The 26609-nt window shown below is 47.0% G+C and overlaps 1 protein-coding gene across 2 annotated transcripts; it reads right to left on the bottom strand.

Moving 5' to 3' along the window:
• Nucleotides 1-207: 207 nt before the first annotated feature.
• On the bottom strand, nucleotides 208-22367 carry vipr1b (vasoactive intestinal peptide receptor 1b). 2 transcript variants are annotated; one of them, XM_029148120.3, is made up of 13 exons: nucleotides 22040-22367; nucleotides 17479-17569; nucleotides 16560-16670; nucleotides 11432-11532; nucleotides 10002-10099; nucleotides 8024-8156; nucleotides 5470-5623; nucleotides 5312-5372; nucleotides 5151-5223; nucleotides 4920-5011; nucleotides 4452-4581; nucleotides 3861-3902; nucleotides 208-2376 (listed from the first exon to the last, which is right to left on the bottom strand). In XM_029148120.3, exons 1-13 carry the CDS (start codon nucleotides 22091-22093, stop codon nucleotides 2185-2187), a joined length of 1332 nt encoding a protein of 443 aa, XP_029003953.1. In that variant the 5' UTR covers nucleotides 22094-22367; the 3' UTR covers nucleotides 208-2184. The 2 variants fall into 2 exon arrangements, with proteins under 2 accessions (XP_029003953.1, XP_029003951.1); XM_029148118.3 differs by having other exon boundaries at nucleotides 10002-10102; nucleotides 22040-22366.
• Nucleotides 22368-26609: the final 4242 nt, after the last annotated feature.

The raw sequence follows: 26609 nt of genomic DNA, 5'->3' as shown, positions 1-26609 counted from the left end.
TGAAGCCCCGAGAGTAAAACATATCTAATAAACTTAATGAAATTGGTTTCACTTAAGGAATATGAAGCCGTTTTCTACAGCGATCAGTGATCGATTTTAAGAGATGGCGTCACAAAAGCTCAGTTTACAGATGTACAATTAAATTATACATTAATTTAATGGAGTTTCACATAGTTTTATAGAAAATGAAATTTTCACAGCTCTAAATTCTTTCTAAATAATTTATTTTTACACTTGAGTGATTCAATGTTTGACAAATGGCAAATTGAATCTTCCAGCTTTACACTGTATAACAAAATTCATCATATGAATACTGTACAAAACGTTACTTAAAGCTAGAACACTTAACATATAGAGAGAGCGCGCACATGAACGTGAGCGATGGCTAATGAATGGTTACAGTATATTTGCACACAGTTCCACACATCACGACACAACACGACACGACACACCACCAACAAGCTCTGACACCTTAAATACACACAGCACATCCAGTTTGAAAAATCCTAGCTAACAGAATGAACATCTTCACCCAACGTCCCTTTTTATGCTAATCACTGCGACAGACAATAAATAACACAAGGACAAATCACTAGAAGAATATCTACACAGCGCATCGTGTGTATGAACACATCTATTTACATTCAGCACTACCACATTGACACAAATACATTAAAGTTCACCGACCACTGAAGCCAGGCGCCACACGGCGCGTGATGATGAGCCTCCGAGTGAATACAGTAGCCTAGACTTGCATAGAGACTAGTAGGAGGATAATGACTAGTCCAGCACTGTCCAAAGCTTCATCCTAAACACAGAACACAGCAATATGTTGCAATGAGGTGCTGGTAGTCAGATTGTGTTGCTGGCTGTATTCCTAGAGCTAACATACATTCAGCCTATGGATAAATAGGTTTTAAACTGTTGTTTTTGTTCCTTTGTTTGTGACGGCAGTATTCTTCTGGCACAGCTGGAGCTTCTGGATGTTCCCTGTTCCTATGAGCACATAAGTGACCTTTGAGTCCAACGTCGCGAGCTGAGAAGCACAGTGATATCATCACGGTGACGGGACCAGTCATCCAGGAGTCTCCGCTGACTTGTCCCATTCAGCGGAAAGGTTTAAATGTGACAAGTCAATTGTGTTTAGTTTTCTTGTCTCAATTTACAGACGTCAGTCTAGCACATCATCACCATGGGTGATGACCATGGGTCATTACTCTCCTGGAGGACTGTTTTATAGGCTCGCCTCATAAACAGGCCTGGACAAGAGGATTTCATGCTCCTGGCAAGGCATCAAGTCCCATTACCGACAATCTTCAGCGATACAGTATATTATGCTGCATGTGCGACGTCGCATTAAACATTCACAGCCAGCGAAGACCGGCTCCAAAGCGAGGAGAGTGAGAAGGGACAAATCCACCCAATCAGCCGCTCAGAGTCACACTGTCCATAAGGGAAGGTTGCACTGATAAAAGGGGTCAACCAGTGTCCTGTGAGAGTCATAGTGCAGAGAAGGGCATTTGTTCTCCATCAGCGTGGATTTGCTCGTCCGTTCTGTATTTATGGAGGTTTTTCCTCTCACGCCGCACTGCTTTTGTTCTACTGGCCTGAAAATATGCCTTAAACCCTATTTTTTTCCCATTATCACTCCCGGCAGACACAGACGCCTCCTCCTACGAGCTTTTCCTCTTCCCTGTGATGTCGGCGCGCACACGTTCACGATACGAACACTCGTTCTGAAACACAGCTTCTGCGCGAGCGGCAGCAACGACGCGCTAAGCGATTCCTAATGGTGCGTCTGCTGGTGCAGCCGCCGTTCATACTGTAGGTGACATTTCCCTTGGTCCCGGCGCCTGGAGGACCATTCACAGAATGATCCGCAGTGATATGACCCGAAACGCACCTGTACATGTGAGCGGGTTCAGGAAATACTAGTAGCTGTCATGCAAAAGCTGTGCTTAGGAAACAGTGTCTTGTTGAAGGAAGCATGAATATTAAAAGCTGCTTAGAAGCTGATAGTTATCTCATTAATTCTCCTCCTTTTCATTACAGTCCTTTCCTCCTTTTGCACTCATTCATCTCCCAGCAGCGAGGGGTGGGTTTTGTTTTTTTTTTGCGGCCGTTCTGCCGTGGGATCTTTTTCTACAGCGTGCGTGTCTGTGTCACTGTTTGTGTCACGGGGGGTCAGATGCTGGACAGGTCGTCGCGGCAGGAGGACGAACCCCGGCTGGCTTTGGGGCTGCAGCGCGTCAGCATGGTGATCTGGGTGCTGAAGTTGTTGCTGCTGCCAATAGACGGGTGCTGGTATTTGGTGTCGGCGCTCATGTATCTCTGCAGGTGCCACCGACGCCACTTCCTCTTGATCTCTGCCTGGACCTGTAATGACACCGAGAGCAAGTGATGCTTGAAAAACCAGAACCAGCCAGCTGAGGTGCTGCCTCTGTCGACTGAGACGTACCGCGGGTCTTCTAACAACTCGATTTATTGTTTTGCTCCATCTCAACGTTGAGCAAGGGAGTCTCAAAATCTATTGCGAAACACTGCTTCGGTCAGCGACGCGTGCTCATTCTGAAAATGTGCATCACGAAGCCGCCTGCTGCCAATTTCCCATCGTACTTTTGCAACATTTAAGGTTTTATCTAAAAGGCCAATTCCGAGAAAATGAAATTAAGCCGCTTATCTTGCTAAGAGTTGGCCGGACGCCATGATTCGCCGCTGTTGTTCAGTGTCGCTGTCGTGCTCTGGCCCCTCCGCTCCGCCGAGGTCTCATCATTGATTAGATCGACTCGGCTGCGACTAAATGGCACTTTCTGATTCGTATGCTTTTATCGAGCGCGGCCTAATGTGCCGTCTAGTTGAAAGACCTTTAAATCGTACTCATTTTGAAGCAATTTATGGCCAATCGTGGCCCGTATGAACAAATAACTGCAGGACGCTCAATTATTTGTGGCTCTGCCAGCGCTGCTTAAATTGGACGCTGGTGCAGATCTGCGCGTCGCTGTCAGACGTTTTAACTTCAGAGCTTGAGTGACAGGGACCACGCTGTCCTTTTTTAGTTAAAAGGCAGCGAAGAACTGTGTCAGATCCAACTTTTGTGCACATGCATTTGTGAATTTGTCTACTTTTAAACTAACAAATACTGAAAATGTTTCCAGGCTCATTTTTCATTCCTTTGACTCCATCATTTATTTTTACTAACAGAATCAGCAAATATGGTGATTATGGGTGACATTGTTAGGAATCCAGAAACCGGTCCCCCAGTGGAGCAGCCTGTCTGGTAAACATATGTAATTTTTGGATAGCTCAGACTAATAAATAGACACAGATACAGTACAGGCTGCTGGGGATTATGGGTAAGCAGAGTAGGTTTATTGTTGGCTTTTGTGTAAAGGGACTGTTTAATTTAGAAAAAGACAGGCAGCATAGTGTCAAACCTCGCCATCCAGCTCCTCAGTGGGGTTTAGTCGGGCCCAGTGCTAGGAACGTAACTAATCTGCCATCAGAGAACCTCTGCAGACTTCGCTGCGCAGCTCTCTGCCATAAAGTCTTTGCTTTTTACAGCCACGCTGCCCTGCAGGCAGAGGGCGGGGGATACTGTATGCTGTGAGGGGGTCCAAGGAGGGAGCGTGTCTGGAACGGGCAGCGCTGGTGACTCATCCTCACGGCTGTTTGTGTGTGTGTGTGTGTGTGTGTGTGTGTGTGTGTGTGTGTGTGTGTGTGTGTGTGTGTGTGTGTGTGTGTGTGTGTGTGTGTGTGTGTGTGTGTGTGACTGAGACTGAGGCTTATCACTGCATGGAAATCTTAAAGGTTAAACAGTGTGTTCATATATATCAGTGTGAGGGAGGGGGGGCTGTACCCACCTCTCCGTTGAGGAAGCAGTAAAGGACAGCAACCACAAAACCCTGAACAGAAAGAAACAGTTAGAGGTCAGCCACAGTTCGACATGGTGAATTCTGCAAGTAAAACTGCGTAACTTATTTTAGAAGAGCGTGCACATATTGCACAGGGCATATAAATAGAATGCACCGGCAGAAACGGTAATATTCATAATAGGAAGGTGAGGGATGGGTTGGAAAAGGTTTCCTTGGACTCCAGTCTGTGATGCAGCTGCACTGTCTGACTGCGTTCTCCATCATCCCTCATTATGTGAGCAACTGAAATAACACGAGGGGCTTAAAACGGCAACGCTGCCATTAAATCAGCCCGTAAAGAGCTTGGAGACCTGCCACCGTTTTCGGCAAGGGCTTCTGTGATAGAAGCTCCTGCAGCCAAGAGCCGACACTAAGTCAAATTATGAGACCGAACCTTCTTTTGAAATATTAATGAAGAAGTTTTCAGTGTTGGGCTAACGACTGGAAAACTGTTTTACATGCAGTGAGTTCAAATATGGGAACTGTTATTATAACGTTATGATGCACATGATAATATGTGCTACTGTATCTCCATCATACCTGAAATGAGCCCAGAATCAGGTCGAAAATCAGCCGAAGCTCAGTCTTAACCTGCTCTGGGATGAATGCAAACACGATGAAATTGATCCCGAACAGAGGAATGAGCAGCAGAGTGGACTTGGCCAGCCTCCTGTAAAAACAGAGCAAAATACAGATTTGTACTTTCAGTCCATCTTAATATACTGTATAGTTATAGTTATAGCCAATAATGAAATGCAGCTCCAGAGAGGTTTTCATTTTACATTTTACAGTTCAGAGGGTGAGATGGGAAAAAAAAGAAAAAACATTAAAAGTGTCAGTGGGAAAAGAGCTCATGCATGATGACCATCTTAGGGGACGCTCTCCATCACAGGGAACACATCACTTAACACATATCTGTGTGTAAAGCAGCTGCCCAGGGTTTGGTCACCACTCTTCACTCACCCTGTAATTAAACAACCAGTTTAAAGTGACAGAAACCAAACTCACGAGTACTGGTTGGACTCGTTTCTCCCGATGTCAGGACAGTTGATCTTCTGACGGAGGATTCGAATTATGCAGATGAAGAGGATAAAGTTCATCTGTGGAAATAAAGTATGCGAAGTGAAAATATATTTAGTTTTTCCTACAATGATAATAAAAGTGAGATTCCTTCACATGAGATTGGACTCAGGGATTAGGAGCAAGTAAATCATATCATAAGACTGGATGCTCCCTCACCAGAATTGAAGCCAGTATAGGAGTTTTAATGATCCACCAGAACACATCAGTGTTCTCGATTATATCCCAGCAACTGGGAAAACACAAAGCAATGTTTATGTAACAAATCAATGCAAACCAGCACAATTTTTAGGCATTTGACAGTTCAGCAGTTTTCTCACCCCACATCATTATAGTAGGCTTTAGCAAAGCTCCAGGCTGTGATGAAAATGGACGGACCCCCTGCAGACATTCAAAATGAAAGGCGCACACCACAGTTACGACTGATCGTCACCGGTGAGGGTCACAGAGAGCAACGGTGGAAGGAAGGCATTCTCACCCCAGCCGATCAGGATGTAGGCCCAGAAGTACTTCCTCTCCGAGAAGAAAGAGACGGCCAACAATGCGTGGAGATAAAGGCCCTCCACCAGCAGCCAGAAGAAGCTGGCCATAATGCAGTACTGGAAGAACACAATCACCGCTTTGCAGCCGACCTGAAATATGGGACACGAAGGTTTAAATCACACAGCGGATCCACTGAGACCAGGAGGACACAACACATCCATTCATTCATTTATTTCTCTGAGCATTAGAAAATGAAAATGCAGAAGGCTTGAATGAATTGGACCAAACTGAGGCCTAAGTCTCTGCAGCCCAGGGAAGCAGAGCCAGCCCCGCTCCCACACCAGAGCGAGTATCACCCACACACCCAGAGAGCAGCTCTTTCACTGCCTGCGCTCTCACACTGTGCAGGTCTGTGGCCAATAACCACCAGCAGAAACCCGCTGGACCGGCTGCGCTAGCAGGAGCGGATCCTGCAGCGAGATAAGGGAAATCAATACTGGATCCATTTAAAAGTGACCCGTGAAAGCGAACGTGTTGAGCACTTTAGCAGATGAGCCGGATGCGAGCGGGGGGAAAAGGGACACGGCGTGATCAGAACTGGACGGTCGCTTTAGACAGACAACTGCCTCGTGATGTCACGCCGCAGCGCTTATCTCCGGCCGAGGAGCAGCGGCTGATGGATGGGCAGCAAAGTGTCAAATAGAACATGACCTCAGATGTATGAGCCACGCCTCGAAAGAGGAGTCACGCGCCTCACAGAGGCACGGTCGCCGTTAATCATCACCGGGAAAATGAACGAGCGGACACGAAACAGCTTCTCATTTACAGCTGAACACTGGCGCTGGCTGGGAGGAGGCGGTGGGTACGCTCTGCATGTCCACCTGACCCATGACGGAGCCACACTCCAGTTTGAGAAGGGCAGGAGAAGACTCGAGCATGCGGATGAATGAATGAATCACTACTGGTGCTCGATCCACTCACCTTGAAACAGCCAGATTAGCATGAGCATCCCCACACTGATTATACAGTATCAGTCAGCTACCTGCAGGCATGCAATAAAGCCGGCAACAGTAGCTGAGCCACGTGTAGAGAAGGTTGAGCTGGGATCACGAGGAGCAGCTCCACAAAGCCGTCTCTCTGCTGTGATGTCTTCTCAGCAGCTGGCTCCCGTCAAGCCGGTGCTTCCATTAGCAGCTGAAACTGCCCGGAGAGTCGCTAATAAACACGCCGCGCTCATCCACAGCACATAACATAAACCCAGCGCTGGTCGGTCCCACATGCTGGCGTGAGAGACGCGATGAACTTCGTTGAATCAGCCTTAAGCAATGGCATTCGTTTACTGGTAGGTTTGATCGGGCCTCATTATATGGTTGATACCATATACCAATTTATTCCGTGATTCTTGAGGTACAATGTACATTTCCCTAATGGCTCCTGATTGTGCAAAGTAATGAAACTAATTGCAAATAAATTTGCTGCAGTCCAAGTCAAAGTAATTACAAAAACGTAAAGTGGCCCATTAAAGGAAACGCAAACATTTATTGACTGATTTATTTTCAGCAGATCTCTCATTACAGTTCTGCATTAAAATGGCAGATGTTTCTATGTTTTGCAGTTATAGTACTGCTTTAATGCAGTACATCTCCTGCCTTAAGCCCAAGTGTAATTAAAGTCTAATGCCTTTAAATAAACATGCAGGGCGACTGTCTGTTTGGACTGTGTGAAGTCGTTGTGCCTGGGTTCACTGGAGCACCGGCTGTTGCACGGCCTCTCATTTAATCTCACTGACAAAACATTTCAAAATAAATGATGAAACCTTCCTCACCTGTCCACTACAATATTAGAGGCTTCAGTCGTTTGATGAAGTGTCTCCTCTTGCTTATTTAACTGTCCCTGTTAACCTACTTATGTCTATACCCAACATATTCAGATTTATAGATTCTTATAATATTCTTATATATTCTTATAACATGCTAAAACCTCTTTGTACCTGAAAAGACTCCGACAGCTGTAACTTATTACATTATCGGTCGGCTAATAAACAATTCACACAAACAATAAAAAAGACTGACTACTAGTGCTACAGGGCAAATCAATTCAATCAATACTAAACTGTAATTTAATTCTTTGATACTATTCTCTACAATAACATATTAGGCTTCATTACTTTAGTCTCTATATTACAAGATACAGACGGCTGTCAGACTGCTGAATCCCTCAAAATATCATTTTCTAATACTAATCTAGATTTTAATTCGGTGTTGTCGATGTAATAATAGAAGTGGTCAGGAAGACTTAAGCTCCCTCCATATCTGCTGTCACACATCATCACTGATCCGTTCATCAGATCTGAGATCACGTGAAGCCTGGTTTAATTTGAATAATTAGTCCGGCAGCTCTGCATCGCTTCCGGTTCCCCGGCGTGTCCTCGCTCCCCTGCTGAGCTTCGTAAAGGCATCATCCTTTTTGAGGCTCACGGACACATCGGTAGGTCTTTCATCCCAAAACGCAACTGGAGCGAGCGGCAGCGCTTCAGACAATCAACTCACAGAGTCCAAGGAGCAGTTTTCCACCTCCCCGACCTCGTAGAGGACCACGTCTTTGACAAACACGGCGATCGCCTTCAGGATGAATGACACGAACAGGTGCATGTGGATGTAGTTCCTGGTGCAGTGGAGCTTTCTGGCACACACAGACATACAGAAGACGAAGATGGTCCTTAGACATATTTCTATATGTATTTATGTTTCTAATCAGACACAAAAATCCTTCCCAACAGAATCAAAGATCAGAGTGAGAGAGATAGTGATGGTGTCAGGCTCCCTTCAGCACTAACTGCATGTAACGATGACTCCTGTTCTCAGGGTGAGGAAATATTTAGTTGTCATGCATCACAGGCCCAATCACTGAGCGAACCCCTCAGGATTCATCAAAGCCTCATCCAGCCTTTTCTAAAGGACATCCTCTTAATATTCTGTGGCAGCTTTTCACATTTCCTCCCGGTGCATACGGCGACTGCTGTTTAATCAAAGTGTTGCTTTCTGCAGCTTTAGTTGCAGTGTAAATATGCACAGATCACTCTTATGCCTGTGTGAAGTCGCAGTAGCTGGTCGGATTCTCACAGAGCAGAAATTTAGTTGTGTAATGTCACATGTAGAATTATTTACTGTTTGTTTTAGGGACAAATGTAAGAGTTAATCTCCATCAATACATTGATACAGATTGGTACAGAGCCAAATAAGATTATTCAACACTGTGGCAGATAATCAATAAATCAATGCTTTTTAATAAGTATTTTTCCTGTTGAAATTCCTTTAGAGCTTTAATTGCTGGAAACACAGAATGAATGTCTTCAGTTGCTGTTTACATATTATGTCGTAGAATGCTGACATTTACTTCACACTGTTCTTTAGGCTCATATTTTGGATTCCATGAAAAGGAATTTAGCTTGCGCGAAAAATAATAAACTGCCTAATAAAGTGGAGGCGAGCTGCAAGTCTCCTCATCTCCAAGAACTCAACTAACTCAGACGGCGTGTTTGAGGTCCTCGAGGCTGAATACAGCACAGAGATTCAAAAGAAGTTTTCAAGGTTCGAAATATCAAGTTTACAAAGAAAGTCCAATAATGAAAAGGCTTATTTCATTGTGCATATCATTATATGGCTTTTACTTGGTGCTACATTTAATGGATGAGAAAGACAATGTCCTAGTCTTTATTATTAAAGCAATGGTGTGAAACATTCAAGCCCACATTACTGGAGTAGAACCAGAAAAGCAGACTGCACAAAGGTGAGCCACCTGGGTTTCTACGGACTGGAGAGACCACTGGGAAGACCAGTACAGTCTGTTACACAATTACATCTGTGAGGCCTGGGGGAGCGGGGGTCATGGCCTCGGGCTGCACAGCTGCTTCTGCATCAGGCATCAAAACTATATGAGAGAAGCATCATCACGCAGGACAGTGATTCACTACTGAGGGACATCAGCAGCAGCAGAGGACCAGGACTGAAAGAGGTCGAAACCATTATCTATATGTTTTACATTTGGATTTGAAGATGGTAAACAAAAGGTGGAACCTTGAAGCAATTCAGACTGGAGAGGCTCCTGAGAGTAAACAGATCTCTCAGGTGAGCACGCTTCGTTCGAGGTGGGACAGATCAGTAATTACAGTGAAGCTGCAGAGAACAATTACAGGTGAGGAATGACAAATGCCACTACAAAAGTAATTTCCTGCGATATAAGAGAAAAGCGGGTACGACCCCATGGCCTCTGCAGGAGTTAATGTGTAGACAAAAGAGGAGGGATGCTTGGATGAAGCAAACACTTAACTCGTCACATTACTTTAGCTGTAAACTGAAGGAGAGGAGGCGATCAGCTTGTGTCCTCTATGGAGGCTTCGCAGCAGATAATCACCTACTTGGTGACAAAATGCAGCTCCGAGAGCGAATGCAATCGTTACCTTGATCATCGGGACTTTTCTCTCCAGCACTTTGCAATAACGCGGGACACGTCTGCGGTTCTACGCACCTAAAGACGCAGAGGATCACGATGGCCGTGGTGAGAGAGACGAGGGACACGCTGTGGCCGATGGTGTAGCCGATCTTCACCTGCCAGAAAAAGCGTCCCTGCTGGAACACACGCAGACACAAACAGTTCATCAGGCTTGTTCGGACCAAGCTGGAGCTACGGTCACAGCTTCAAAAAACCATTGAGCCACAACACGAGCAGCTGTTCATTGTATACAAAGATTTGAAACGTTTCCTGTCTAATTGAGGATTTTAGCATCCTGAGTAAAGGTTTAGGTAAACCACTGTCTTTCAGTAGCTCTATATATAGACAGTGTCCAGGCCAGCAGGCATTTAACAGAACATACTGTAACAGCCCACTTGATTTTAGAAAACACTGACTTCAGCGCATGGGCATTTCGAGGCGTCCGGAGCAGCTTCACGCTGCGGCATTTCATTTTGCCTGGATGGAAATGAGATCTAGATCTTTTCACGTGGCGCGTGGAGGTATCAACTATGCAGACAGGCGAACATCAAATTCCTTTTAGAGGACCTCAGCTGCGGGTCCCTCCTGACTTCCTACAGTACGTGGCATATAATGAGTGACTCCGAGCGGCCACCAAGAAAGCTTTTACCACCCTGCACTTCACCCGGCTCCACCTTTGTCAACACAGGCAGGATGAGCTCTGTGCATTCAAAGTAAACTGCATAATGCTGTCAGTTCATGTATTTCCTCGGCTCCCGACCCCGAGGGCAACACGAATGAACCCTATTATGACTCATGATGCCCGATAACAGGGGCAGCATTACTAAGAGACCTTGTCAATGCAAATCACGTATGTAAAAAAATGCATGTTATGAACGTGGACATGAAAACTATTACAAAACTATGAGGAGGAGGCTGGTCTGCACAGTAGGACAGCGAGGATGCAAGGGGAAACAGGCAGGATGTGGAGCATCATCACTGTTGGACTGACAGCTTCAATAACCTCGCAGGAAGCTCAGTGAACTGTGCATAAGTAAAATAGAAATATAAAACACTGCTATTGCAGATCTGCAACAACTCTACGCTGAACTGGATAATGAGTAACTATGGGGAAACAGTAATCTCTGAAAATGAATCCATCCGTGCATGGATCCATCTATTGATCGCCGGAACGGCTTCTCTCTGCAAAGGTTGCAGCAAAACAATACCTGAAAACAATCATTTGGGTAAACGTGCGGGTGCAATTGTAACTTCCAGAAATAATAAAGAAGACGGCACAAAGCAGAATTGATGAAGACAGAACAAGCAGAAGGAGCCAATTGAGTCATAAACAAACACTCGATACATCAATTTCCCCGACACCCACCCGCAGAGAGAGCGATGTTCTCATTCAGTCTATCAGGACGGTTTCCTGCAGCACTGGGGGGGGTTCTGCTGCCTCTTACACACCGCACTGGTTTACTCACATCATCGTTAGTGCTGTTGAGATTATAGCCACAGTTGATGGCGATGTCAATAGGGTGCATCTTGGTCCAGCCGTCGCCTGTGCAGGTTTTGGAGAGATTACCTGGAAACGGAGGAGAAATAAGAGGTCACCGCCACCCAGGTAGTGGATTTCACTTTTCTCCACTCGGCAAATGAGTTTCAAATTGGTCCAACACTCTATGTGCTTCGCAGAGACCTACTGTGACATTGTCATTGAACCACTGGGTCACTAGAGAACTGGCACAAGCTGCAGCGTGACTCTCCAGCGCTAAGTGCAGTCATCGTTAGCCCAAAAGACAGCGCTACTGGCATCGACGAGCTGAGCCTCCCTCATCTGAGAGCAAAGGACGACTAAACTACCTAAATGCATTTTAGATTCAAACAAATCCAAGCAAGCATGCTCAAAATAAGCTACTTTTTTCCCCAGAGACATATTTTACAGCATGGGAAGCGCTCTGACCAAGTGGCACCAGGAATAGTCGCTTATTTACTTTATTCATGGGATTTATTCATGCTTTATTCAGAGGACCATTAAAGGTTCATGTACACAGCTTAGCCCAAATGAGACCTTAACCGCCATGTGACCGCCAGCCAAGTCGCTCCTTCAGTGTAAATGTATTCAATTACGGCTAAATGTTATCATTCGCAGGCGTTGAGCTGTGGGGGGGAGCGAGTGCGAGGAGGAGGAGGAGGAGGAGGAGGAGGAGGAGGAAGAAGAGGAGGGTGCTCAGGAGGAGGAACAACACGCCATTGAGACTTTTTTGTGCTTCTAATTCCTATTATTACATTTTCTCCTATTTTATCTCCTGGGTGTCGTCTTTTGCGTCACACACTTCTCGGCACTTTACCCTGACCTTAACCTGAAGCTTACTCACTAGATAAGAGGTTCTGTCTGTGTGTGAGCTGTGGTGTGTCCAACAATGGCACTCACACCAGAATGCGATAAAAACCAGGGTAAAGAGGGGTTTGGCAAACGTCTGCTAAGAAACAGCTGCATGTGAAGGCAACTACACAACGGTAAGGAACAAAAAGCTGGCATTTAGTGTGCGTACACTACAGTGTATTGATAAATTTAGCACGTCCTCCACCAAGACAGGAGGCTGTAATACATGTAATAATCTATCAGGCTCTTAGTGTTCATTCACTAGAGAGGTTCCAGCAGATCTGTTTTCTTTTCAGCCGCTCACAGCTGCGTTAAAAAAACTTGCAGACGGGAATGAAAGAGCTGGGAGAAGTGGGAGAGAACTCCTGAAAGCAAGTACTAGTTACTTGCTTAACTAACTTGCTTAACTTGATTGATAAATACATTTTAAATTAGCTAATATAACATGAAATCATGTCAGTAAAGGTTGGCAATGTCTACAAGTAGACACAAATATTGTACTGTATTATCATCACCATTGTCCTCATCATCTTCATCATCATCATCATCATCATCCCATTATAAGCTTCCACTGCGTCAAAAACAGTTGAGTCTTCACATTCTCATGCAGAGGGAAGATTGTAGCAGTCATTATGTACAGAAGAAGACGACGGGTCATGGTCACCTGGGACGACTAAACAGTAAAACTCAGGCTGTTCAACAACCAACACACCAAACATTTATCCCTCAAACCTCTGAACAAATGCATTTCATTATGTTAATTATGAACACAACAGGCTTTTGGTGAAGTATGTTAATATTGACTGAAAGGTCAAGACCTTAGAGAACCAAAGAAGAGAAGAGCAGAGAAGCTAACTAGCCTTTTTGAGCAAGGAGAAGGAAAAAAGTCCCTTCAATAGGAGGAACTCCAGCAAAATCAGGCTCAGGGTGTCTTGACCGATCGGAGTGAGTGGAGAGCGGAGAGAGGAAAGAACAGAGAACACACAATAGGCAACAAGTAGCCCGATAAGTAGTGTGCTGCCTACAGTACCAGTCTGTGTGAAGGAGCAGGTCTCGTAGCGCACGCGTTGACGAGGATGAGTGGAAGCGGAGGGTCATGAATAATGTACACAGATGAGTAATAATGACTGGATAACGATGCAGGAGAGCAGCGGGTGAAGACGGACGACGGCGGAGGTCATCGGGTGAGCAGAGAGAGAGGCCGGCAGCAGTCTCTGCAACCATGCAACTCATTTCACGGCAAACGCGGGGCGAGTGCGCGGCGCACGCATAGAAATAAGGCCGATCCTCCTGCCGGTCCATAAACGCTGTCCTCAAATCAAAGGTTCACAGAGATCAGATCCAGCAATAAGGAGAATTAAATCATTAAAAAACTACATGATGAAAGTTGAAACACTGAAAAATGGCTGTTTGCTTTGATTTCAATTACATACGAACTTTAAGCAACCGAAACAATTTAGTTTTCAAACAAATGCTCTATTTGGACATTTCCTCCAATTTTAGCTGTAAAGTGTATAATGACACACTCCAGCGTTCATATTCGTCTTTCACAATGAAAGATTAATTGCCGTCCGCTGTAAGTCAAGTCCACTTTAGCAGAGAATAGTCTGAATAGATTGTTCTCTTCATGCTGACAACATGACAACCTGTACTTATTGCTCAACTCAGCACATTGTGGTAGGACAGATGAATTAGGTCACAGGATGATAAGAAGGACTAGAAGATGTTTACGGTTAAATATACAACAACCAATCAGGCCGTGTCTCTTAGGATCCTAGTGCCGTAGGGTCTTGGACCGTAGGATCATACGGTACTAGGATCCTAGTACCGTAGGATCCTAGTACCATAGTTGTGCGTCCTCACTTCGTCCCACTGTTACTGGGTTTGGGCGTAGGACGATAACTGGTCTCCTGAGCAGCAGAGGCTGTACTAACGTCGGTGGGGAGGACAGTGGACCCGTCCCTGGTCCCAGAGGACCGAAGCACCAAATAGCAACATGCTGCTACACAGCGTTACGAATGAGAGGAGCAAAGGTTTTATTGATAAAACACAAGATGGGAAACGAGGTGAAAGCCATTGGTGACGTTCCCAAAGAACAACGAAGCTGCCAGAAAGGATGAAGCAGATTGTATAGTTAAAGAAAACAACATACAGCTATTAAAACCACCAGGTTATCTGTAATTATCTGTAATCTGGTTTGCTTTATGGCATATGAAATTACAGTTTAAGATGGTTCTTATACCTAAACACAAATAAAGGTGCTGAAGAGCACTAGCGAATGTTGATCAGCAGATTTGTAATTTCTCTGTTACTTCAGGAGCGGTCTTAAGATCTAATGCATGTTCAAGCTTTGACGTTGGATAATAAGTGTGCGTGACCATGTGTCTAATGAGGGAGGTCAAAGGTCAGAAGGTCAAGAGAAAGTCAGGGCCAACGCTGAACAGTACAGATAAAAGAGACCAAAGCAGCAACCAGTCCAACGTGATTGTTCAGTTACTATATTCAATGTCTGTTCATATTAAACCATGTCCTAGTGCATCTTTGAATTGAATATTGTAAACGTCTTGTGTTGTTTTATTTTATTTATAAGTTCAGTGTTTGAGAGGTAGACGTTAAGACAGCCCACCTCAGGCTGACCCGACCTTTGGAAGGACATAATCCAAACGTATGGAGTCAGATGCTATCGCTAAAGGCTGCTCTGTGCGGCTTCCTGTTGACCCTCCGGACGACCCACGACTTTACAAGCACATATTTCATGGTCGCTCTCAGGCTCAGGTTGTGACCTTCACGTCATGCTGTAACACGTGCTCCCTCGGTAAACAACCATCGGAATGGCTCGCTGGCCGCTTTATTTGCGTTCGGGCTTCTTATCAAATTAAAAGTGAAGCAATTTGTTTTAGTGAAGGACACGGTGGAAGTGTTTTTACAACCTGAACCGCTTAAAAGCCAGAAGCAGCTTATTTTAGTGTCCTGGGAAAATGATCAATTCAGGTTGGGAAGAAACAAGTTTGATGCTCAGACGCGAATCAGGCGAATCACAAAACACAAGGTCTTAACAGCTAATAGCTAACATTACGCTACAGTAGCGGCGAGCAGAGGTCAAGTTAGCATCTAAACAGGCTGCTAGTGACACCAAAAAAGGGTTCCTTCTCGTTGGCTGAATCAGCTGAATTTAAAGCAACTTTGAATTTAGGCACCAGAGGAGTGAATGTGGTGGGACACAACCAGCAACGATCAAAACCAACACAGGGATGCAGAAAAGTGACTGAAGGTAAAAGCAACAATGCAGGCATCAAATGACTCCAAACAAAAGACATAAAACAACGTGGAACACAGATAAAACAACCACGGGGAGATTAAAACGATCCCTAAAGGCGGGTGGGGAGGGGGGTTCACGTCCTCATAAGCACGTCCCACATTCTGCTAATGTTTGTCTCTCCTTTATCTCGTCTTGGTGACCCCCCCCCCCCACACACACACACGTCTGTGCTCGGTCCAAAGTAAAGGTTAAGAGATGAGCCCGATTCCCGCTTGTTTTCTCAAACCCCGGTCGCAATCTGCGCCTGGATTTACGTGAAGCATCTTTGGCTCGGTTCAGTTAATCTCTGCGTTTACAGCAACCTGGATGAGTTTGATCCCGAGCACCTGGAGCCCCCTCCAAATATTTACCGGAAACCCGTTTGAGGCGCCAGCGGCGTTCGCCGGGTCGGCTGCGTTCCTCCTGCGAGACGCTGAGCGAGTGGGAGTGAATCTGTTCGCCTCACGCTTAGAAATAACATGCACATTACAGGAGTGATGAAAGTGCGGAGATTTGTAGACGCTGGCGGTGGAAAAAAACACACGCTGTAATGATGCTCTCCACGAGGCTCATGAATCAACATCCACTTTCCTGTGAGTTGTTTGCCTTGGGCCTTCTGCGGGGTTTCTAATAATTTTCTGATATCCTCGGGAGCCGATGGAGAATCCAGCGGTTTAATGACTCACAGTGGCCATTTGCATCGAAGCAAGACCTTTCATTTTCAGTTTCTACCCAAAGGCTCGACAGTAAAAACACACAATTATGAAAAAGCTTTTGTTGTTTGTTTGTTTGTTTGTTTGCTTGCTTGTTTGTTTGTTTGTTGCTTGTTTGTTTGGGGGCACTTGACCAAAACAAACAAAACAAAATGGTATTTTTCTCCCCCCCACGCACTTGAAAGTGTAACTTTTCAAACATTAAACCACTTTACCTTTATGCTTGTCACTGAAGTAGCTGAAGTACGTGGGGCAGGTTATTACGACCACCTCCCCGACTCTGGCTGACGGCCAGCAGGCGATGATGTCCCACATGCCTTGGCAGCCTGCCGGGAGAAGACATCATTATTAACGCGGCATCGCTCCAAATGTGACGTGCACCAAAAAATGAAATCACGGGCTCAACGTGATGCAGCGACTGTTGTGCGTAACTGCGTCGATAGCTGCTTTAAGTATTTGTGTATTTGTGTGTGGTTCCCATTGAATGATCTGTGCCGTCCATTCTTGCTGCTGCCTGGGTTTCACCTGCATCCTGAGGCCTGGCCGATCGACCGGCCGGCGCCATGCATTAGTGCTGCATGCCAGGACGCGCCACCTGTCACCGCGCGTTAGCCTTCATGTCCGCCGTGTCTCAGTGAAGACAAGGAATTTGTGGACGATCCAACTGAACTGAAGGTGTTGAACGTGAGCACATACACGCGCTCGCTCGAGTCGGGTCTGCAGAGATGGGACATCGGAGCAGCTTCCGCCGCGAGGACGAGGAAGCGAAATCAAACAGCAAACTAAGATGCAATTAATATTTATGCATTTAGGAGGCTTGAAACCCTTTTATACAGGAACAACTACAATGTAAAATGTTCTGCAGCTACAAAGAATGTTTCTATTCTTTTTACATAACGTCTAAAAGCTCTGAAAATAGGCCTGATGCTCCAGTAATTGTTGCGGTTCCCTCCACTTAACATAATGCTGCGGTCCATGTTTCCTCCCGTTGTAATAGTGCTTTATCTGAAACCCCCCACACTCCATTAGCTCGCCTCGCTGTGCATTTACTCCTGCCGCTTCCCATTTCCCGCAAAGAGCCCCTTGCACACCTTAAAGAGTCGCAGGGAGGAAAAAGCATGTTTGGAGAATGACCTGAAGTGATGTTCCCAGAGGTGCTGTTCTCGCAGCGCTCCCTCTCCAGCTCGATCTCATTGGCCACGTCGCACATCTGGACCGATAACACCTGTGGGAGAGACAGGAAGCCCATTAAGGTCAAGAACTGCCTCCATCACTGCACTCAGATACTGGAAGAATGCATTATCAGGGGTTGCTCTACATACATATGCTATAGGCTGCTTATCTCGGCACATTCCTGCAGCTATAGCTGCTCCTACTATGTGTTCTTGAGATGAACTTCCAGTTAGTGCTACGGCACAACAACGCTGAAATCCAAACAGCGCCTTCGTGCCAGAGCGACAGATGCTATCATGCAAATGGAAGAGGAAGCGGAAGAGGGAGCCGCTGAGCAATCTTCCGCGACTGTTCATCTGTGTCAGCGGAGGCTGAGAAACGCGGGTGAGACGAGCCCCCGCGAAAAAGGTCACCGGCGACGAGGGAGGAGAGGGGGGGGGCGCAAGGCGAGAGTCACGCCGCGACGCACCTGCAGCGGTAAAGGTCGCGGGCGCGAGCGGTGTCACACGACGCGTCCCGACTCCTGCTCCCGTCCTCGTAGCGGCTTTTTACCCGTGTTCCGGTTTCTGGAGCAATTAAATATGAGGAACGCTCAAAGAAAAGCGTAGCCTTTAGTCACGAACCCAGCGGAGACGACACTGTTACACGACAAACACCCCAAACGGGGCCTAATGAAAAATGAAGCAGCAGCAATTAGTACACAACGCTCACGCCGTGCGGCGAGGCTGAATGGACTCGACAACTGGCTGCACCCACTGGTTAAATAGCTTAATACACAACCATAATAAAAGCTTGGAAATGAGCATGAGTGTTGTTTTATGGCAGCGTGGGCAACGCTTATGATAAATACACCCTCAGAACTGACGGCCTCTTAGGTGATTTTCTCATGATTTGATGGAGGAGCTACGGACGCGTGTGACATGACATATTAAAATTATTATTCTACTTTGCTCCTGAAATGTGTCTGGAGGTGCTTTTTAAATTCTTCACAGGCGTCTTGAATCCCGTCCTACTGTAACTGGGCTCATGATTCACAGCTAAGTGACTTGTGAGCATTAAACAGCACCATGCATCATGAGCCGCCATCCTTGTAAACAACATTCACAAACATGACACTGAAGCAGCCCCAGCTATCTCCATGTGCTCTGTTCCCATTTCTACACTTATCTCCTCACTCACTCACTCGCTCACTCACTCGCTCACTCACTCGCTCCTTCCCTCCGCAGACAAGGTCGCCTCGACACCATCATAATCGGCCTAACTTTACTCGCAGGAGTCTTCGCCCGCCACCGATTACGGGAGGAGAATCCGACGTATCCTGGAGTAATGGCAGCCGCGGATGCTGACGGCCGAGATTAATCTGCTCGCATTATCTGCGCACGGCAACGCGGGCGGAGGAGGAAATGTCACGGTCGGACCTTTTACTAACCTTATTTTTGATTAGGATGGATTTGATGGCGTGGAATTGTGATAGTAGAGCAAAGAACAGAACAACAGCAGCCAAACTGACAGATCACGATAAAAAGATTAATAATGATGACTTCATATAACTCAACACGGACGCCGAGGTCGCGCTCGACTTGACTCTTGTCTCTTCTCCTTGTTGCTACAGTGACTCTCTGACGTGAGAATCGGCTCCTGAGTGTTGGTGCTGTAATGTAAGGTCACCAGATGCAACAGTTACACTATGCAAGACTTCAATTCAGCTGCAAGATCTCCCATTTCTCTCCTGTCTCTCTCTAAACCTGGCTCGTAACAGACGCAGCAGAACGCGGATGCCTCCAGTCACGATAATCGGGTTAGGAGAGTTTGATTGCTGCTGTTATTTTTTCTTTAGATGACCTCAGTCTTATGTAAAATCATTATTTATACCACGGTTATCGCTGTAGGAGAAAGAGCCTCGCGACCATTAAAATTAAAAACTCTGCTGTAGCTGACGTGCTGCTTTTAAAGGGGACACGCTTCGCTTCTGTCGCTTCAACAAACCTGACCTCGCTGCACAGACAGTGAAAGAAACGGCAGCATCAGAAGCAGAGAGAGGCACGACGCTGGAATGCGTGCGTGGTCTCTAGACTGGATGGAGGAGGGTGATGAGCTGAAGTACAACCTTGTGAAACAGAGCCAGAATACACAGACAGGCCAGTGATAATAAAGCATTATTATGATTCAAGGTAGCGGCTGTATTTTAGGTACGTGTCTTAATCTAGGAAAGGAAAAAAGAGTCCTGACGGTGATTTATGCTCCAGACTAATATTAAGTGCTGCCAGTTAGAGACGAATACGTGGAGCATCTGCAATTCGGACAGATCGGCCAATGGGATTTCTGCATCGGGCAATGAATCAAAATGTCCAGCAGATGATAAGTGGAGCTCTGGGAAGCCTTAGGGACGCACACATACACAGCGTCCCCCAATATCTGCCGGCTCCGGTAGTTTGTTAGCACGGAGCTCCCAGCCCCCGCCGCTGCTGTCATTCAACGCGGCCGCCGGTCCCGTCCTTTGCGAGATAATCCAATAAACTGCGGGAAACCGACGGCAGAAAAAGAGAGAGAGAGGAGTGTGAGCAACAACAAAGGTCACCGAAAGGTCACTGGTTAAAAGGGCCGAAGGAAGGAGTTCGGCGCCGCGACGCGCTCGGCTGTGAGAGGAAGCGGATGGAAACTCGTTTCCTGCTTGAACCCGGTGATCACCTCACCGCGCGCCTGTCTCTGGATCGTGACTATTCCAACACAAACAAGGACAGTTTCTTTTTTTAAATCTTACCAAGCGCCTTTCATGGCTTCACAAAACCGAACACAATCCTCTCCGCACTCGACATACATGTTCAGATCAACCTTGACAAAGCTTCGACTCCGTTTTTAATGCAATAACGGAATTATCCACAGCCCTGAAATAGTTTATTCAGCTGAGTGTGACATCATTTCTCATTATTGACTCACAAACAGCAATGGATGTTAAGAGCAAATCATTAAGGCCGACTTAAAGTCGACAGCTTGAACAATTACCAGTGCGTCGCTTCCATTCCATCGGTATTTCATTCAGCTGTCAACACATGTCACGTCCTCCACCTGCGCATACAGTGCACAGTCACTCCTCCCCCTCCCTCACCGCCTCTGTCCACCCACTGTGGGATGTGGAGAGAGCTCCCACTGATCCCAGTCAAACAACGTCTACGGCTGCGGGGGTGTGGGTGGGGTGTGTGTGTGTGTGGGGGGGGGGGGGGGGTATCAGGTCTGCAGCCGGACAGACGGACGAAAAGGAAAAAGCTGCTCTGTGGCTAAAATCCGTAGTGCTTCATTTACTGTAGTTCACAGTATCACTTCAGCTCAACAAATATATTAGTGCAAAACAAATATGTGTGGCTGCGGGCGTGAGCGCGGCTTTATCCGGCGCGTCAGCCTTGACTGGCACAATGCTAATGGAACATGTCGCTCTGGCAGAGCAGACTGATTCAGACGAATCCCTTTTAAAGCGCGGGCTAAAGGTGGCGTCCTTGTGCTGGCGAGTTATTGTGCTGCATGGAGGAAGAGTAACGAGCCGCGGCTATTAAAATGAACTGCCTCTGTACGACTCAAAAGCCTTTTAACAAGCCTGTTGCCGTTCATCCAGTCACAGATGACTCAAGGAAGCCCAGTCCAACCTGTTGCTGCTCTGCCTGGTGCCGACTGTACCAGTGACCTGGAGCCGCTACGCACACTTCCTCGCCCCTTATTAGATTGCCCGTGCTTCCCCCAACACCCCATTTCCCCACTCAATATATAAAACATGTCAGCACGTGTTATTGCGAAGCAGCCTGTGGACACCGGTGCCGCAGCAGCCACTAAAACATGTCAGCGAATGACGTATCAGGCGGACCCTGAAGCCCTCGGGGTGGGCTGAGGCGCAGGCTTCCTCACGGCCATTTACTGTGTGTCCACAGTAAAAAAAAGACATCTGTGTCATTGTCTAAAAGGAACCAGAGAAGGCGACAACAAGCTCACCACCTGCGAGCACAGCCCGGAGGTTCTTCATCCAATTATCTCAACCCGGACCATAAATTGATCAAGATGATTGATCTGTGGGGCGATGTGTGCATTACACATAGTCACAAGATTTAGAGGACCGTGTTAAATCAAGTCTGAAAGGTCATATTGCTTTTCGTTCAGCGTCTCGCATCACCTACAGTATGACATCTGCTGTGTTTTAATGGTGTGACTGGTTTGGTTCCCAGCCACAAAAGAAACCTCATCTTTGCACTGATTCAGCAACAAAAGACATGAACATAATGTGTTGCTTTGAAATCAGGACTCATGGAGGAGATGCGTCCTGGACATTCAATTCCAAACTGATTAAAGTGGTAAAGAAATCTCAACTGCAACTACAACCAGACTGATGGATAGTCGTTCTTTTAAATGACCAAAAACGTCCAATAACAACCTTCTTAAGTTCGTGCGCTGACCTCACACACAACGACGACTACAAACCGCGCGGTCGTTTTACGCGTCGCCAGCGAGCGCACAGTGTTCGCAGAGTAACGTCACTTACTTTGGGCAGACATCCGCACAGCAGCAGCAGCAGGAACAGCTGTGGAGCATCCATCCTGTCCTTAGCTCTGGATGTTTCTTCTGGATCTCACTCCGTGATCCCGCTCAGGTGTGTGCGCACACGACGAGGCTGCTTGCGCGTGCGTGCGTGCGTGCGTGCGCTCAGAGGGTGACGCGCCGCTGCCGCTCCATACCGTCGGACTGCGCTTTGCTCTGCGCGCTTCCTTCAGCCGGAGAGCTGAGGTCTGCTGGACCGAACCCGCCCCCTCGACCGTTCACACCTCCACACGCGCCCGTCCCAGGACGCTGTTCGTTCGCTACTGAAGAAGGACCATGAGTTTTAACGACAGAAAATAGGAAGTGCGCCAATTAAATGTTGCGTAAACAACAGTCCGGATGGGGCAACCCGGATCTGGGCGGACTTAGGTTTCTGATACGACTCTGATCTTCCGCAGATGTTGTGGAGCAACACACAAAGAAAATATTCAAAGAAACATTTAAAGTCTGTCATTTTGTATGACTTGAAACCTACGAAGTGTCACATGGGAGTTTGCAGGAATGACGTGACTGCTGAGAGTAAACATAGCCTGAACCTTTTTTGATGGTTCTGGAGACGTTGGATGTAGACGGACCATAATGAGATGAGAAGTGAGTTCCAGGTGGCCGGAAGCTCTTGAAGCTACATGGGAATAAAGCAGCGTGATTTGTGGAGCAGGAGTCGGACATATATTGTGAGGAATTCATAAAACAGGCTTCCATGATAAAAAAAAGAGTCCATTATCCAAATTACCCTGGTCCTTTCTCTCAGTGGGTGATGCATAAAGATGAGAAGAGTAATCAAAATCGAGATGTTACAGAAAATCTATATGAGGTAAAAGCAGAACATTAAAATAGGAAAACAGAGAAGTGCATAAAGCATAAAGTGACAGCAGACACCATCTGCTTTCTGTGTCAAGGGGAGCAATAAAACATGATCTACGGGCCCTCGGAGCACCTGTGCCGCTTTTTACTGCCGCGTGGTCACACCGACGCTCGACGCCCATCATCCGCCCCGAAACATCGGACGTCCGTCTCCTCCGCGGATGTGTCACAGCTGATCAGCCTCCACTCACAGCTGACCAGAGCTCGCGGCACAGCTCCGTCCTCGGCCTCCGTGACAGAGCGGGTTCACGCCGCGGGGCACTTCTCCGCCGCAGCCCGCTCCTTCATATTGACGGGGAAACCCGCGCGCAGTAACGGGAGCAGGAATCAGCGCAAGGAGCGCGGAACGTGTTGCGTTTCAGGTTTTTTCTTGTTGCTGTGTGGCCTCAGTGCAGGGTCCAAGTAGGGGATAGAATGGTGCCGAATAGATGGTCTCCTTACTCACAGCAGGTCATTAACGGACTCACATCACCTCATACTTGCTGAGTTCTGAGATGTTGTGGTTTTATGTCTAGCAAAACGCAAATGCTGCCTTAATCTGCTGGGTTTAAGGAAATCTTTCATTTGATATTGCCGACTCCATCTTTTTTTAATTATGAGGATCTTCAGTGGAGCTCTTATCAAATATTAAATCGGCTCTGCTTCATTCTTCAGTCCTCTTCTTCGCTGCTATCGTCGCTATTATAATAAGTCCCGCTTTTGTTGAGCGCTCCAATCTCTCTCGTGCCCCCAGCCTTCACCCAGGTTCAGGTGAGAGCGATCCGGACGCACACGCAGGCGGGGACGTCATCCAGCTGAGCCTGGACGGGAAACGGAGCCGCTGCGGTGGCGAGTTTCTACACCTGCGCTTTGTGGCCTCACGAAGATATTTCACAATCACAACAGGCCTTTGTTATTTGCACACAAAGGGAAACTATGAGAGCATTGTTCAAGCAGAGCAAGTGCACGACAGAGGGTCACGTGTCTGAAACCGACGGATTAAGAGCAAACTAAAGAGAGAGACCGAACGAGTGTGCAGCGGTTGCGCTCACAGGAAGCCCAGTCTGCTTTGCAGCGGGTTTCCATCCGACCGAGCTGCATTTGCTGTTGCTTTTTTATATTAAGACAACTGACTATCGCACGCACTGTTTTCTCCGTCGATCACGCGTCCTTCGGTCCGACCCCGCCGTGTAATTTGGGCCGCGGGCGCCGTTTTCACGCTGGGAGGAATCGTGTGAGGTTCATAAAACAGGCCCGAGGGCTTTTTTCCACCAAAGCCAAAGTTGAGAGGATTTTTTTCCCCGCGTCGTGAGTTCAGTGGGCTGGTTATTGTGTGAGGAAAGAGGCGTTTGCTGGAGCAAGGGTCTGATTTGCTGATCCAGGAGGACTGGGCCTGATGGGGGCTTCACTGTGGCGCTGTATGTGTGTGTGTGAGCCTGGGACCTGGCTGCTGGGCCTCCACCTAGCATTCTGGCTCCTGGAAGGAGGGAAAGGTGGAAACATGACATGCACGGCGCACGGTGACGGACAGGCAATCACACTGACAGCCAACCTCATTTTCCTGCGGCCACATGTGGTACAGCCACATGCGACCACGCGGGCTCAAGCGCTGAATGACGAATCTGCAACCTAACGTTAGAACGTCAGGTTTATTTCCTTCCCCGTGTGGCAGGTGACATGAAAAAACACACACTGTCAGCAGCTGATGACCTGACTTGTTGAGCAATCAGAGCCAGGGCGACTTCAAGGATAAACTTCACACCTGTTCACTCTGCGCAAGCACATTTTTGCACCTGCAATCATTAACGCACCCGACGGTTGATTTCACGAGGAGGCACCTGAGTTCTGAAAAGTCCTGTTTAATCGTTGAGGCATTGCAAGCATTGCAAGGTCACAAGGTGTTTGCTCAGTTCGTCCCTGAATCCTCCTCCGACTAAACTGGGAAGTGGCTCGCGGGCGCTCTGTGTGGATTAGAGGCTGGAGTCCATCTTTGACGGAGCGCCGCTCTCCCACTCACACCTCCCAGGGGGGAAATAGCCTGGGCGGAATGCTATTTCACACCGAGTCCCCCACCTTTCGTCCCAGTGCAATCATTACACTTCTGGAGTGCAAAATGGTTATGGCCTTCAAATGTAACCAAAGAACATGAAGTTTCACACATCTGGAAAAAAAAAATGAAAGTGAGGCTGAAAAACTCCACTTTAAGTCGGACGACGCTGACAATTCGAGATTAGGTTCTCGTTACTCATTCATTTCCGCAGCATCGCGTGTTTTCGCCTCCTCCTGTGGCTGGAATGAATAAGCGCTCTATCTGGCGATGGGAAGCCAATTCCTCCTGAGCCTCCATGGGAATTATAAAGCATTTCAGTGTCAGCACAGGCACAAAACCGCCTCCGGTGTGTTCTGGGTATTCCCCCAATTTGTCACCCCCTGAATGGCTCCAGGAGGATCCAGCATGAGGCTGCTCACACGCGCCACCAGCAGACGCCAGGGAGGCCACAGCTCAATTTGTATTCACCCAATTAAAGTAAATGATGTCATCATTTCATGCATGTACATGTCTACTTCATATGGCTCCTTTCATATCAATATCATAATGTGTTACTGTACATAGGCACAGCTCAATATGTCTTAAAGCTATCAGAACCATTTGTGCCGTCCAAGGACGACCCGGGAGCTGCCATAGAAATCAAATGAAATTGGTCTATTTCTAAAGCTCAGTGCTGCAGAATGTAAGTAATTTGATGAAGGTCTTTGTCCAACAGCTTCAGCAGAGAGAGGAATGCCTAACGTTCCTGTTCAGTGCTAAATCTCCCCGTCATGACAGACCAGTTGAGCGGAAGAGATTACGCAGAACCACAGATGTTATAGAAGATTTACATTATGACCACATGGCGCTAGGCACAGATTGGAAAACAAAAGAACTCATCGATTCAAGTCTGACGACTGAACACAGCGCAGTCAAAGCAACATGTGAAGCTCCACAGGAAAAAAATATCAGGAGGAAAAATCAATTAATGCAGGTATGAAGAAATAAAATGCGACGTCAGCTCCAAGGCTGCAGATGCTGGAAGTGTTGCTCACACATTCAACATGTCGTCCATGTGCATCACATTCTTCATTTATACACTACGTGGCGTCTATTCATCCGTCACTGCACCAACAGACGTTTGTGCAGTGATTCATGTGAGGATTCTTTATTTTTTATACAAATGAAAAAGGTTTTCTGCCTCAAACTCTGCTATCCTGTGTTGCAGGTATCTAATAATTCTCATTTTTACTTGATTTGGTGTTCATGTTGCGACACCAGGGATTCAGGCAGCCACACGTGTTTGAAGGGAGACGACTCACAGAGTGAAGCAGTGGATCAGTGGTTTAAAAGACACTGATTATATCATCAAGGCTGTCGGCACTTTCTAAACTGTACAGATGAAGTTTGAAACGAAAAGCAAGCAGGCAGAGAAGCGTGGGCAGCGTGTGAACAGCTTCATTAGACAGTCAGGCTGTTAAACTGCACCGTGGCTTCCTCCAGAACCAACAGGTCCACTTCTTTGTTGCTGTGCGGCCCCATTGATCTTCACACCGGCACCATTAGCCTGATTGCGCTTCAGATCAATTTTGATTTGGTGCCAGAGAATGAACTGGGCGAACACAGCCGGCCGCTCTGAAAG

Source organism: Betta splendens, chromosome 4, assembly GCF_900634795.4.
Source record: "Betta splendens chromosome 4, fBetSpl5.4, whole genome shotgun sequence".
Classification (NCBI taxonomy): domain Eukaryota; kingdom Metazoa; phylum Chordata; class Actinopteri; order Anabantiformes; family Osphronemidae; genus Betta; species Betta splendens.
Note: the sequence above shows the minus strand (reverse complement) of the source record. Positions and strands in the feature narration are given on the sequence as shown.

Excerpts from the sequence above, each read along its gene's own strand:
- vipr1b (XM_029148118.3), bottom strand. The coding sequence starts at position 22,093 with ATGGATGCTCCACAGCTGTTCCTGCTGCTGCTGCTGTGCGGATGTCTG. Across the intron at positions 10,103-11,431 it reads TCAACAGCACTAACGATGAT|CAGGGACGCTTTTTCTGGCA; the intron begins GTGAGTAAACCA and ends CGTGTGTTCCAG. Across the intron at positions 2,377-3,860 it reads ACTGCTTCCTCAACGGAGAG|GTCCAGGCAGAGATCAAGAG; the intron begins GTGGGTACAGCC and ends GTGTCATTACAG.